The following is a 14667-nucleotide window of genomic DNA, read 5'->3' on the forward strand; positions in this document are numbered from 1 at the left end:
GTGCTGGCAGCCGGGGGAAGGAAGGCCTATTGCACAAATCTCTTTGTGCAGCGGGCCTCTAGTAACAATATAATGCTCCAAATTTCCCTCTAAATACTGCTTTAACTGCAACCAGTAAATTTCTGTATATTGTGTTTTCATTTATTTAAAAATATTTTCTGATTTTTGGGGAGCTTTCCCTTTGATCATTGGTTAGTTAGAAGTATGTCATTAAATTTGCCAATATATATATATCAATGTCATTGGTACCTAATTTAATTTTGTTCTGGACATAGTACACTCTTTGTGTAATTTCAGTTATTATACGTAGATTGGTCAAGGATTGTTTTAAGTTTCAGAATATATTCCATCTTGGTGAATGTACCGTGTGCTCTTGAAAAGAATGTATATTCTGTTGTTGGAGGGGAGTATTCTGTAAATATCAATTAAACTAGTTTGGTCGATAGTGTGGTTGAGCTCTTCTGTATCCTTACTGATGTTTTTGTTTCCTGGTTGTATCAATTACCAATAACTATGAATTTGTCTATTTATTCTTTCAGCTCAATTTTGAAAACATTTTGCTTCATGCGTTTTGAAGTTGCTGTCAGGTGCAGTCTCACTTAGGATTGTTATGTCATTCTGTTGAATTAACTTCTTAATTACGATATAATGTCTCTCTTTGTCCCTGCCAATATTCCTTGTTCTGATATTAATATAGTTATGTATTAGCATGGCATATCTTTTTCTATCTTTTTACTTGTAACCCATGCATTTATATTTAAAATAGGTTTCTTTGAGATAGTATTTGGTAAGTCTTGCTTTTACATCCACTCTGCCAATCTGTAACTTTGTATTGGAATATTTTGGTCATTTATATTCAATATAATTGTTGGTATGGTTGGTTTTAAATCGACTATTTTGCTCGCTGTTTTCTAATTGCCCTGTCTATTCTTTGTTGTTGTTATTATTTTTCTTTTTTTCTCTCATCTTTATTATTTCCTTCCTAAGTTTTTTTTTACTTCTGCCTGCCTGCCTGCTTTTTGATTGAATTTTTTATTCTTTTTTATCTTTACTACTGGCTTATTAGTTATACTGCCTTAAAAATTTTTAGTGGTTGCCATAGTGTTTACAATTTACGTCTTTATCACATTCCACTTTCAAATAATATTATGCTATTTCATGTACAATATAAGAACCTTCTAATGGTATTCTTCCAGTTTCTCTCTCTCATTCTTTGTGCTATTGTTGTTGTACATTTTACTTTTACATAATTATGCTCCCCACAGGAGGGAACTTTTTTGGTGATGGAAATGTCTATATCTTGATTGTGGTGATGATTGCATGAGTGTGTATATTTTTCAAAACTCAGTAAGTGTACACATAAGATGAGTGAATTTTATTGTATGTAAATTATACCTAAATGAAGATTTTGATATATGTATAAATATGTATGTGTGTGTGTCTATTTATCTATTTATAGAGAGTATAAGAATATAGACCTAGTATAGGACTTTCCAAGACTATAGTATTAATTAAATGTTGTTGGTGCTGGTGGTGACAATTTTTTAAAAAGTTAATGTTAAGTGCAGGAAAGCACATGAGGAATACTTAGGTCTAAATATTTGTCACTTAAACCTTGCTGTCATTTGAGTATTATATTTATAATTAAAAGGACCCACACTTGAGCTAATATTGTCTCCTTTTTCAAAAGGACAAATGAGGAAATTAACAGAATTCTCTGCGGTTCAATTTGGTATCTAACAACTATATTTATTTTAAATTAAATTAAAATCCATTTCCTCAGTCATGTTGGCCACATTTCAAGTGTTCAGTAGTTCATGTGGCTATTGGCTACCATATTGGACTGCACAGATATAAAACGTTTTCATCATCACAGAAAATTCTATGGGATAGCACTGTTGAAGGAAAATATAACAAGTTGTCCATGGCTTACCTTTCTGCTTCCTTTCATGCTTCCCACTTTTCTTGGCTGTTTAAATGTCATTCTCCTAATCTATCTTCATTCTATTTACCACTAGTCTAAATAAAATGGGAGTGGTTAATTTTGAAACATGCCTGTTACTGATCAGTGCAGATTCTTAGCCAAGGTCCTCATGGATTTCCTAGGTACCAAACTGCAGCAGTCGCTTTGCTTTTTTCTCTCTTACTTGTCTGCTGCAGATGACACTTTTGAACATGCCATTCTTCTTGGTTCTCTCCTCTTTTTGTTTATATAACACTGCGACTCTGCCTTTTCTACTTCTATTTCTCTGGTCCCTTTTTCTCAGCCTTTTATATGATCTTCTTCCTGCCTACTTCTTAAATGACAGCCTTTTGCAAAGATCCATCTTTAACTTTGTTATTGACTCCCTAGTTATGAAATACCACGTATATGCTGAAGGCCAGCAATCTATAACCAGCTCAGACATCTAACTTAAATTCCTAGTAAGTATATCTGTGTGGCTGCCTTGTGAGCATCCCAAACTCCTATGTCCAAAATTAATTCACTCTATTACTTTATTTTGCAGATCTAGCTCACCTCAGTGTGGGTCATTACTATGCACCATGCTTCTAAAATGGGAATTTGGAAACTCCCTCATCATCCAAGCCCGCTAATCAATTCCTGTTGACTTCACCTCCTAATTACCTCTCAAATTGATATTTTGCTTATTCCCAAGGCCCTGTTTTCAGGTCATCCACATTTCTAAGTATTCCTACAAGTCATTAATCTTTCTTCTTCTAATTTGTCTTCCCCACTACAGAATAGTGATATTCCTAAAATGCAGAACTAATCATTTTATCCCCCTATTAAAACCTCTCCAAGGCCCTACATTACTTTTGGCAAAAATGCAAACATATTAGCAAATATGAGAGACTCTTCTGGGTCTGCCTCTTCCCACCTCTCCCATCCCTATCCTTCAGCCCTTATGTAGCTTGGAGTCTTTGTTCAATCATGTCCAGCCACTTAACTACTTGGAATTCTCAGAACAACCATAAACTTCTCTCTCACTGCTGTGCCTTTTGCACGTTCTGTTTCCTTTACTTGGGGCTGATACCTCTCCATCCCCCTGGCCACCCCCCCTCCACACACTCTTTTCCTCTTTGTCTGGCTGATTCCATCTTGTCTTTTAGGCTTCCATTCGGGCCTCCCCTCATCTGGGAAACATTCCCTGATATCTTCCCTTCACAGGCTAGTCTTTGTGGCTTTCTGACTTCCTGTGTCCTCCTAACATGCTGTGCTTTTCTCTACCATCGCAGTTATTGCTCTTTATTGTAATAGCACAGAAAGTATCCAGTAACAATTTATCGAATAGTCTTAACAAGTGTAAACTCTGAAAATCTACTTGAATCACAGGCTAATGAGTCATCTCACAGTAATCTTGCACTGTGCTCTTATAGGTGAAGATGCTGGAAGCAGATCTGGTTTCAAAAATGCTACGAGCTGTTCTACAGTCTCATAAGAATGGAATAGCATTGCCTCGGCTGCAAGGAGAGTACAAATCCTTGACTGGAGACTGGATCCCCTTCAAGCAGTTAGGTTACCCGTCACTAGAAGCCTATCTGAGAAGTGTGCCAGCAGTGGTCAGGATAGAGACCAGTAGATCTGGTGAGGTAAGGGGGTACTTGTGCATGTCAGAAAAGTCACACCAGTTCTTAATTTCCTCTCTGGCACTTTCAGTCTCATCACTGTGATAGAAGTCAAAGTGAAAAGTGCTAGCTAAGCCTTGACCAGGTGGCTCAGTTAGTTGGAGCGTCGTCCCATACAGCAAAAAGTTGTGGGTTTGATTCCCGGTCAGGGCACATACTTAGGTTGCAGGTTTGATCCCTGTTCAGGGTGTGTTCAGGATATTTCCCTCCCTTTCCCTCCCTCTCTCTCTCAAAATTCATTAAAAAAAATATATCCTCGGGTGAGAATTAAAAAAAAAGCACAGTCTAGATTCTGATTATTTTGGTTAACCCCTCAAATTCTTTTGTTGTAAAAATAATAATATTTTAACCATATTAAATAAGAAATTTTAAAGTTAAAGTTCATTCAGTCTCAATATCCAAAGTAACTGTACTGGAAATCTTAAGTGCCTAAATGTCACACCCACCCATTATGAACTTGCTACAACTGTTTTCTCCAGGTCACTGACCTCCTGATTGCCAGACTAACAGATGCTTTTAAATTCTCATCATTTGACCTCACTCATATCTATTCCTACTATCTGGACCCCACTTCAATCCCTAATTGATCATTTAGCATTTGATTATTACAGGGCCCTCCCAACCGTTCTCCCTGTCTTTAGTCCTTTCTCTCTCTCGCCTGGTCTTGCCTTCACACCAATGTGATCATATTATTCCATAATTCAAATCCTTTAGTTTCTCTAGAATAATATTATGTATTCATATTTATATTCTCTGGGAGAGTATTTTATGTATAACGTGGGAAATTTGATGGTAGCAAGTAAGTTTTTTCTTGTGCATACCCTGTGACCCAGCAGTTTCACTTCTTGGTATCTGCCCAATGCACAGTGTGGAAGATATGGACAAACCATTACCCAAAAGACAGGCAAAAACACCAATTCCTCAAACCAGTACATTTTTCTGGGTACATTTCTATAAATGTAAATACATCAAACATGTATGAAGTATTTCTCACCAAAACTTATTATAGTTGTTCCTCTGTTGGCAGTGCACAGGGGAGGCATTGGGTAGAGGAGGGAAAAGGGTCCCAGGATCAGCAGTGGTCAAAGGGGAGGTTCACCTAATCTGTAATAATGTTTATAAGGAGCAGCTATAAATTAATTAAATATTATATTAATAATAAAACTTTCTTCAGCATTCTTGATTCTCCTAGAGAGATTTAAGCCATCCTTTCTGTTCACTTGGCACCTTGTAATACATCCAACGTCCTACTTGACACAGTATTTTCTGTTTAGTCTCTTTGTCCTTCTCTCTTTCATTCATCAGTTTCTTGAGGATGAGAGATTGTTTTTCATCCCTAATAGTTGGTGCTTAATAAATGTGTTGAATGTATGAATGATAAAATGTCTGAATGAATTAATAAATTAATAATGCTTCATAGAGTTACTAAGCTATAATTTACTCTTTTATTTCCCTGTTTGGGGCATTTTTAATGTTTCCAGGTTTTGACTGTTAGAATAGGCCCTATTGCACATATTTGGGTATGTAATTTTTTCTTCTTTTGAATTATATTCTTGTAACATATTTTCAGGAATAGAAATACTGGGCCAAAGAGTAGGAACATGCTTTGGCTTATTTTTGCTTTCCCATTCTTGAGTTCAACTTAGAATCAAAGACTTACATATTAGATGGGGCTTTAGGGATCATCTAATCCTAATGGTCTACATACTTTTGTCAAATATTTTTTCAAATAGCCTATATGTTGCACAAGTTTTTGTGTTGTTGTTTTTTAAGATAAAAAGCTGAGCTGCTGTTTTAAGTAGGAGCAGAGGGTCCTGGCCTGCCTAACCTTCACACCTTGCCACTGTGAGGCCCTTGAGGCAACTCCATGGAATCCTGTGGCTCCACTGAACACCTTGAAAACCCCAGATCTAAGCCCTGTAAAACCCTTTTTTATAGCTGCAAATTCTGAGATTGGGAGGTTAACTGATTTGCCCTAAATCACCCAGCTAATCTTTGCAGTGGCAAGACTAGGATTTAGTGGTCTTTGAAAGGTAGTGCAACATAGCAGTTATGAGTACCTACTTTGGATTCAGGTAGCCTAGCTGTGTGACTTGGATGAGTTGCTAACTTTTCTGAGCCTCTGTTTTCCCATCGTATTAAATAGAGTAAAATATATCTCACAGATTATGTTAGATAATATGTGTAGACCACAGGTTTCTTTTGGTTCATTTGGTATTCCCATAGTACCTAGCACATTGTAGATGCTTCATAAATACCTGTTTAAGGAATAAATAAAATTTTGAATTTAACCAAGGAAGATTATTCAGTATGTTAGACTGTACTTGATTTCTATGTAGAAAATATAATTCTGCTCAACGTGATCAAGAAGAGAGTGATTTGCATACAGCTTGATTTGGGACATGTAAACTCACTGAGATCCACTTTTAAAAATTGGCTTCTAGCCCTAGGTGGTTCCGCTCAGTGGATAGAGCATCGGCCTGCGAACTGAAGGGTCCCAGGTTCAATTCTGGTCAAGGGCACATGTCCAGGATCCACAGTAGAGGGCATGCAGGAAGCAGCCAATCAATGATTCTCTCTCATCATTGATGTTTCTCTCTCTCCCTCTCTATTCCTCTCTGAAATCAATAAAAATATATTTTTAAAAAATATGGCCTCTAGGCACCGGTGTGTCTGAGAAATGTTTCTCCTCTCACTTTGCCTCTCATGAATAGACTACCTGTTATGCTGTGGCCTGCACAGAAACTGCAAGAATTGCTCAGCTTGTGGCTCGTCAGAGGAGCTCTAAAAGAAAGACTGGGCGGCAAGTTAATTGTCAGATGAGAGTAAAGAAAACCATGCCGTTTTTTCTGGAAGGTATGATCTTTTCACATGCTAAAAATTTTAAGCCTGTTTATGAATACACTGACATATGGAATTCTGGGAATATTGCTTATATTCATGATAAACTTATATCTGTTAACATTTATATGTCAAGGGTGAAATCCTGAAGCTAATATTTTCATTTGAAATTAAGTGAACATGATGAGCATGACTTGCTAAATGAAGTAATTACTCAGTGTGAGATAACAGAGAGTACTTACAGCAAAATGTGGTGTTATTCTTTTAGATTATTTGCAGGAAAGCTTCATCCAGCATGTTGGATGAACCAAGAACCTATGATTTAATGTATTATTTAGCAAATCATGCCTTTTAGTATAAATTCTCTTTTTTAAAAATATGAATTATATGGTAGACAGAGGTATTATATAGGCAGCTCAGCCTGTGTTTACTGAGTACTCATTTCAAGGAGCTTATAATCAGTTCTAAAACTAAATTCTCAAGAAATAGCTCAGTGGTAATACAAAAGATTAGATGAAAGGAGGAAGAGGGATTAAACAAAATTCCCTATAGACATATATAACATATAGACACTGACAGAGGTGATGATAGTCAGAGGGAAAGGGGGTTGGAGGTGGGTGGAGGTGGCAAAGTGAGGAAAGGTGGGGACAGAAAAGGACTTTGCTTGGGGTGATGGGCGCAAGATGCAGTGTGGAGATGATGTTTTATTGAGCTGTTCACTTGAAACTTGTATGGTTTATGAAGCAATGTCACCCCAATAAATTCAGTTTTAAAAAGAGTAGATGCCTGAATGCCACAGCAAGCAGTTTACGTGAGAATGACAATGGAGGGCTTCATATTGAAGAGGAGACTTGAACCCAGACTTCAAATGATGGAAAGAGTTTAAATTGATGGAGAGGGGATGGAGGACTGAAATATGGGGGAGTGTGGTACATTTGTAAGAACATGAGATGGTTGCTAATAAGTATTAATTGGTAAGTAGAGGGAAAGTAACTAGCTAGTCTAGTAGATGAAATCATATTTTGAAGAACCTCATCTGCTAAATACTCACCAATCTACTCTTCCCCTACTGACCAGCCCTCAAGTGGCAACTTCCTCACGTTCTTACATACTGCTCTGAGATTAGAGACCTGCAGAAAACATCTGGACAGGGGAGTGACATAATGAAACTAGGGTTTGGGGAAGCTAAGTGATTCCATTCTGTATGTCTAACTTCATAGGAAAACCAAAAGCAACTCTCAGACAACCAGGATTTTCTTCAGATTTTTCCATCAGCAGAAAGCCTAATGCAGCTCTGTCAAGAGACAGAGGAAACTCTCTTGGAGTCAAGCCTGAGGCTGAATTACCACCTTACACAGCACACACACATGTTGGAAGTGAAGTGTTCCAAAGTGTTCCCATGCAGAGGCATGTGACCATGCCTACCAACAACAGGTATTTGTTCTTTGTTGGGCTAAAGGAACTTTAGTGAACCTAGGATAACAAATGCTAGAAATGTATATACTTTGTTTTGTCTAATGTAAGTTTATTTGTATGTAGCATCATTATTTGTAAATCCACTTTTCATGGCTGCATGAATGTATTTCTCTGAATATCTCCGTTCTGTATTTTCTCTACATTTTTTGTAATCCCTCCTTATGAAATTCATTTTAAAAGCTCTCACAAATTTTTCTAAGATGCCATTTCAGTATAACTTACAACTTTTTCTGAGAACCTTTCTTATAATACATTTTGTAAGTTTTAAATAAAATCTGTTGATTTGCACATTAGACTGTGTTCCAGAAATTAATCCATAATTATACAATTGCATAATATAGCCATGCATCAGAATACTGGATTGGCAATAATAACACAGCTTTAAAGTCTGAGTTTGATGCTGCCAAGGGAAGTAAATGAAATCATTTGATCTTTTGGGGCTGTGGTGTCCTCATTTGTCCAGTGAAAATGTTAACTAGGCAATCTCAAATTTCCTTTCTGACTCTGAATATTAAAGGTTTTATATGATCATTCAGGTCAGCAAACTACAACCCACAGACCAAACCCAGCCTATTACCTGTTTTCTGTAAATAAAGTTTTATAGAAACACAGCCATATCCCATTGCTTCTGTATTGTCTGGGCTTATTTTTGCACAACTGCAGAGTTCAGTAGTAGTGCAGAGACAGTGGCCTAGAAAGCCTAAAATATGTACCATAGGACCTTTTACAGAAAAAGTTTGCCAACTCCTGATATCGATGAGTCAGTATTACCTTCTTGCATCTATTTGTGCCTTTATAAAACAAATTTTGTTGTATCAAATTTCTTTAATTCAGTGTTCAAAAATCCCATTTTGTGCAAAATATAGTTTCCCCCCCACACAGGCACTTTCCCACCCTAATAATTAGAATATTTAGAAAGAATTAATTTTTTAAGTTAGGTAAAAGGGTTGTAATTTTTTATATTTTGGCATTTTTTTATAAAGTAACCCTTAAATATTTGCCATAATGGTATATATTTAATGTTGTTTATGGTTATTATAATTTGGATAAGATCTAGAAAATACATAGTTAAGACTTGGATCTTGACCCGAAGCATTAGTTGGGTTCAGTATGTGGCTGAGGTATGATTGTCTCCCCTTGTTGCATGCCTAAATTCAGTCCCGTTTTTAAATTGAGTTGATAAAATGATAGCAAAATCAGGCATTCTGGATTGTGGGGTCTGAAGAGCATATTCCACCCCACACTCTGGTGTCTCCTACCCCTCACCTAGCGGCACTGGATGGCCCAGGTATGCGCCTTCCATCTCCAGGTAGCACCAGCAATGATTGAATGGGAGGCCCCACCAGCAGCCTAAATAGTGGACCCAAGTTGGTGCTCTCTGACCTGCAGCGTAGTGTGCTTCTGCCCCTCCCACCTAGCAGCACCAGACCCAGGAAGTGCATTCTGCTCCCATGGACAGCACCTGCAGAGATCACGCAGGAGCCCCAGCAGCAACAGGTGCATGTACCAGACCAGAATAGTACCATAAGGGCCCTGAAAACTAAATTATCAATGGCCCACCGCCTACAAAAGTGGGCCAGGAGAACTGTGCTAAACCTAAACAGGGTAACCGCCTGCTAAAATAGGACATTTAAATAGGATCCAAAGTCTCCTAACATGTGTCCTAATGTCCAGGATACAATAACAAAAAAAATCACTCATTGTACTAAGAACCAAGCAAATGACAACTTGAATGAGAATAGATAATCAACAGGCATCAACACCAAGATGAATCAGATGTTAGAATTGTGTGACAAAGAATTTAAGGCAGCTGTCATAAAAGTGTTTTCTGAGCAATTGCCAATATTTTTGGGGAAAAAAACAGAAAATTCATCAAACAAATAGAACATAGTAAAAAGAACCAGATGAAAACTATAGTACTTAAAATGCAACATCAAAATAAAAAAATGTGCGGATGAGCTCAGTAGCAGAATGAATAAGACACAAGAAAGAACCCATAAACTTGAAGATAGAACAATAGAAATTTCCCAGTCTAACAGCAGAGTAAACAGACTTCAAAAAAACAAACTAAACCCAAACCAAAAAACCAACTAGCAAAGCCTGAGGAGCCTATGGGTAAGAAAAAGCTAGCAGAGCCTTAGGGTCCTATGGGGAAAATAAGAAAGACCTAATGTTTGTAATATCAGAGTCTCAGAAAGAGAAGAGTGAGTGGGACTTGAATGAGTATTTGAAGGCATAGTCGTTGAAAATATCTCAAATTTGGCTAAGGACATAAGCCTACAGATTTAAGAAGCCTAGAGAATTACAAATAGGATGAATCTAAAGAAACCCACACCAAGACACCCCATCATTAAACTTCTGAAAACTAAAGAAATACAAAATCTTTAAAAGAGCCAGAGAGAAATGACACAGCACCTGTAGGGGAATACCAGTTTTAATGACAGTGGATTTCTCATCTGCAGCCATGGAGGAAGAAAATGACATATTTTTCTAGTGCTGAAAGAAAAAAAAAGTCAACTACAAATTCTATATCATTCTATTCATTCCTACAACATTCACCCTTCCTTGCATGTACCAAGCACTGTCCTTAGGCACTGGGAACACAGGTAATTAAGACACTTAGAGTCTAGTGAGGGAGACAAACATGAACACAAATTATTGCAGTCTGTGTGTGTGGTTTATTTCTTTGTACTCATATTTGGAAAAATCTTGCTATATATATTTATTATAATTCATATAAAATTATTTTATTAAGTGTATGAGGTGGGGAATCTTTGTTTATTTTTTCCTAGGTGCTTATTCGAGCAATCCTCTCTCTGGTTTGAAATGCCACTGTTATCATATGCTAAGATGTAATGTAATTTGAGTGTTTCTAAGCTCTCTACAATTTTACTTATCTGTTCAACTATTTTTGTAACTTTATTATACATTTCAATATCTGGTGATGCAAGTCTTTCAGTTTTTAGTTATATTCCAAAAATAGTGTTTATGTTCAACTGTTCATTCTTTGCATGTTTTTAAAAATTATTTTGTATTGCTTGTTCCTTAAAAGTGATTAATTGGAACTCTGACTTCCAAGTTATTTTATAATCCTAGTTTAAATTTAGCTTTTAAAACATTTTCTTTGGGTGAATATGAAACATGAAAGCTGAAATCAGGTATATTTTCATTTCAGTTCATTGTGAAATATTTTAATGACTTGTTTTACTGTTCAATGCCACAGAGACTTTAATGAAAAGTATAGTGTTTAAAACTTGGTATTAACTTTGCTATTTTAATTTTAATTCACTTTCTTTATACCTTAGGTTTAGTCCAAAAGCATCCCTTCCACCACCTTTACAGATACATCTCTCAAGAACCTGTACTAAGGAAATGAGTGGTACGTTCCCTAAACATTAGCTTCATGATAGATTTTTGGCTTCTGGAGCCTCAAAGCCCTAAGAAAACTATCTATTGATGGCTTTGACATTTGCTTTCACCTTCTCCTGCTTGGAATCTCTCTCCTCCCCTCTTTCTTAATTTCTTTAAGTTATGAATTGAATTGATGTAAAGAGAAAATAATACCTCCAAGGATATCATCATTATTCTGACTTGAGACCTTCCTCACATTAGACTTACTCTGTTTCAATTCCAAGTGCCACCTGCACAGATACTTGTGTCTCTTGTCACCCTCTCATGCATTAAGGGTAAGATTTAAAGTGTATAAATATGGGACCTAAACTCATAAAATCATTTCAGATACTCTGCCATTCAAAAGCTGGGACCCTAAGCTGTATGCAGCGACTACTAAGTATTTAAATATGAATATAAATGATTCCTCAGCTTTTAAGATCCAAAGGGGGCTGTTAAGAAAACAGTTGGAGACAAAATATAAAGTCAAAGAATCTGAAGGTTAGAAATGTACCCACTCATCTTGTCTCCTCCAACCCAGGTGTAAATCCCCTGCTTATAGCCCCACCTGAGGGACACACTGTTTTCAGAAATAGCACTTATGTTGCACAAATTTTAAAGGATTTGCTGCTTTAAGTGTGATTCTTACTGAATTAAAATCATTTTTCTGTAAGAGCACATCTCCAGTATTTCTTCTAGAAATTAATTAAACAATATGATTTTTTATGTCAATTACTCTTACATATGCATTTCCTGAAACATGACTACTATACTCAATAAAGTCATATACCCTTTAGACTGGTTGTAAGTCCTTTTAAATCAGAATAAACTTTTCCTGCAGAACCAAAGGGACTTATTCAGGAGGATTGCAATTCACCTGGCAGCTGATATGCATCTTTTGTTTTCTTAACAGACCTTTTGGAGTTTATAACCTGAGGAATCATTTATATTCATATTTAGATGCTTAGAGGTCATTGCACATGGTGTAGGGTCCCAGCTTTTAAATGGCAGAGTATCTGAAACTATTTTATGAGTTTAAGTTTCATATTTATGTATATTAAGTCTTACCCTCTTATGAGTGAGAGGGTGATAAGGGACACAGGTATCGTGATAAGGGACACGCCTGCCTGCTGACAGCCTAGGTCACCTCCTTGATTGGTCTAACATTAGGTGGCTCCAGAGGCCCCACAGAGCAGGTGTGTTTGCAAAGACTCCAACTGTGCATCAGCTGCTGACACTCTCTAAATGGGGTCTGGCCAGTTCTGAGAAACTCGTCTTTTTTCTGGTATTTTTATATCATTATTTGGGAAGAACTTAAATAATTTAGCTCTGCCTTCAATAGGAAACTTAGGTGGGCACCCTGGACCCTTTCATTTGCTGAGCCAAACAGTCTCAGCAAGGCTAGGTCTCTGCCCTGTGGTGGGTAAAGCAGTCAGCATCCAGCCATCCTCAAGGAACAGCTCGCTCTTCGGCGTTCTGGCCTCTTCAGAGGCCAGTGTCCCCAAACCAGCCCGTGTGTCTATACCAGGCAGTTTAAAGTGAAATTGTTGAATCCCAGCAGAAATCCTATATGATTGAAATGTGAACATATTTTGCTTGTAGTTGGTAATTTTTAAAGTACTTTGATCTGTATTCCAGTGAAATTTAAATAAGATTTGGAATGAATCTCATAGTTCCTAAAAAAACAGAACTATCAACTATTGTAAACACTCAAATTTCTTTAATGTCTTAGGATGTTAACTCAGGCACTCTACATTTTAAATAAAAATTAAATGAGTAAGAGAGTTAGTCAACACTTTATGAAAGTTGAATGATATGAATTGGGGAAATAAAAAAAATCAGTAGTTATCTGTGTGCTTCAAACCTTATATTTATAAACTGAGGCCAGGATGATTAGTGTAAGTGGATCATTTTTTGAACTTCATGTATTGCCAGATTATTTTTCTCTTGAATAAAGGGGAAGACAGATCACATCTTAAAAGCTGGACAGTTTATTATTTTTTATAAAATATTTTTTGATCTTACTATTAAGGCTTTATCTTCATGCCTTGAGGAATATAGCTTAAATTCAGTATTGCAAATAAACCATTATTGTCTAAATTTAACCTTCCTTAGTTACAGTTAGAAAATGGTTGATTAAATAAGTTTTATTATTCTTTTTTTAATTTTTATTGATTTCAGAGAGGAAGGGAGAGGGAGAGAGAGATAGAAACACCAATGAGAGAGAATCTTTGATTGGCTGCCTCCTGCATGCCCCCTACTGGGGATCAAGCTCTCAACCTGGGCATGTGCCCTGACCAGGAATCAGACTGCTACCTCCTAGTTCATGGGTTGACGCTCAACTATTAAGCCACACCGGCCAGGCAATTTCATTATTCTTTATGAAGCAAGATTATTCTGATGTTTAAATTAGATGAAGTACCCTTGCAAAATAAAGGGACCAGGTTCCCTCTGTGGGTGGCTGTTGACCCTGCTGGTTATTTCATGGTTAAAACTTGGGATGAAGTTGTCCTGGTCCTGCTCTGCCTAATACTGCTCCCTTCTAAATCCCTAGACCCCACAAGCCTGAAGTATGACAAAGCCTAAAGCACAATCATTAGGTAATGGGAATAAGCTAAAGCAAGCATTTTGGTTAATTCTATCATTTTTTTAATTTAAAGATAATTTAAATCAGACTGTTGAAAAACCAAATGTCACGCCTCCTGCCTCTTACACTTACAAAATGGATGAGGTTCAAAACCGCATAAAGGAAATGCTAGACAAGCATAGCAATGGCATTTGGATGTCTAAGCTTCCACATTTTTACAAAGAGTTATATAAAGAAGAACTTAATCAAGGAATCGTACAACAGTGTGAGCACTGGCCTCATATTTGCACGGTATGTTTCTCCTTATTCCTCCCTCCTGATGCCTCCTCCACTTTCAGGTTTGGGTTATTAGTCATGTCACCTTTTAGTCAGGGAGCCTGAGGCACTTTACATAATATTGCTCCATTAATCTTTACCTTAAGATTAACACACATCTGTTCTTATAGAAGTATGTCAAGGGTTAAGGACTGTGTGTTATAATTGCTGTTTTTATATATTTTGTTTTGAATTATTTTTTATTCATTTAATATGTGATAAAAGGTATACCATTTTGTATTGAGCTGCTACCAATAGATACTTATTAACTTTGCCATTTTAATAATGAACTTACTGGTAATAAAACTTTTTTTATTAGCCTCAAATTATATATGCTTGTTCCTAAGCATTTTTAAAGACATTCAGCTGAACAAATTTTATTTTGTTATATGATACTAGAGGCCTGGTGCACAAAAATTTGTGCACTGGCG

At 36.7% G+C, this 14667-nt stretch overlaps 1 protein-coding gene across 2 annotated transcripts in view; it reads left to right on the forward strand.

Annotated features, from left to right (window-relative positions):
- Positions 1–3341: 3341 nt before the first annotated feature.
- The window catches only part of TDRD7 (tudor domain containing 7), a 42287-nt gene continuing 30961 nt past the window's right edge, over positions 3342–14667 (forward strand). Inside the window, exons 1-5 of one of the 2 annotated variants that reach the window (XM_005870626.2) lie at positions 3342–3591; positions 6342–6483; positions 7689–7902; positions 11250–11323; positions 13995–14212. In XM_005870626.2, the coding sequence (XP_005870688.1) occupies positions 3385–3591; positions 6342–6483; positions 7689–7902; positions 11250–11323; positions 13995–14212 (855 nt within the window). In that variant the 5' untranslated portion in view covers positions 3342–3384. The remainder of the gene's footprint in view (positions 3592–6341; positions 6484–7688; positions 7903–11249; positions 11324–13994; positions 14213–14667) is intronic. The other variant, XM_014543199.1, reaches the window with a different exon arrangement.

The sequence above is a fragment of the Myotis brandtii genome, unplaced genomic scaffold (genome assembly GCF_000412655.1).
Source record: "Myotis brandtii unplaced genomic scaffold, ASM41265v1 scaffold320, whole genome shotgun sequence".
Lineage (NCBI taxonomy): Eukaryota > Metazoa > Chordata > Mammalia > Chiroptera > Vespertilionidae > Myotis > Myotis brandtii.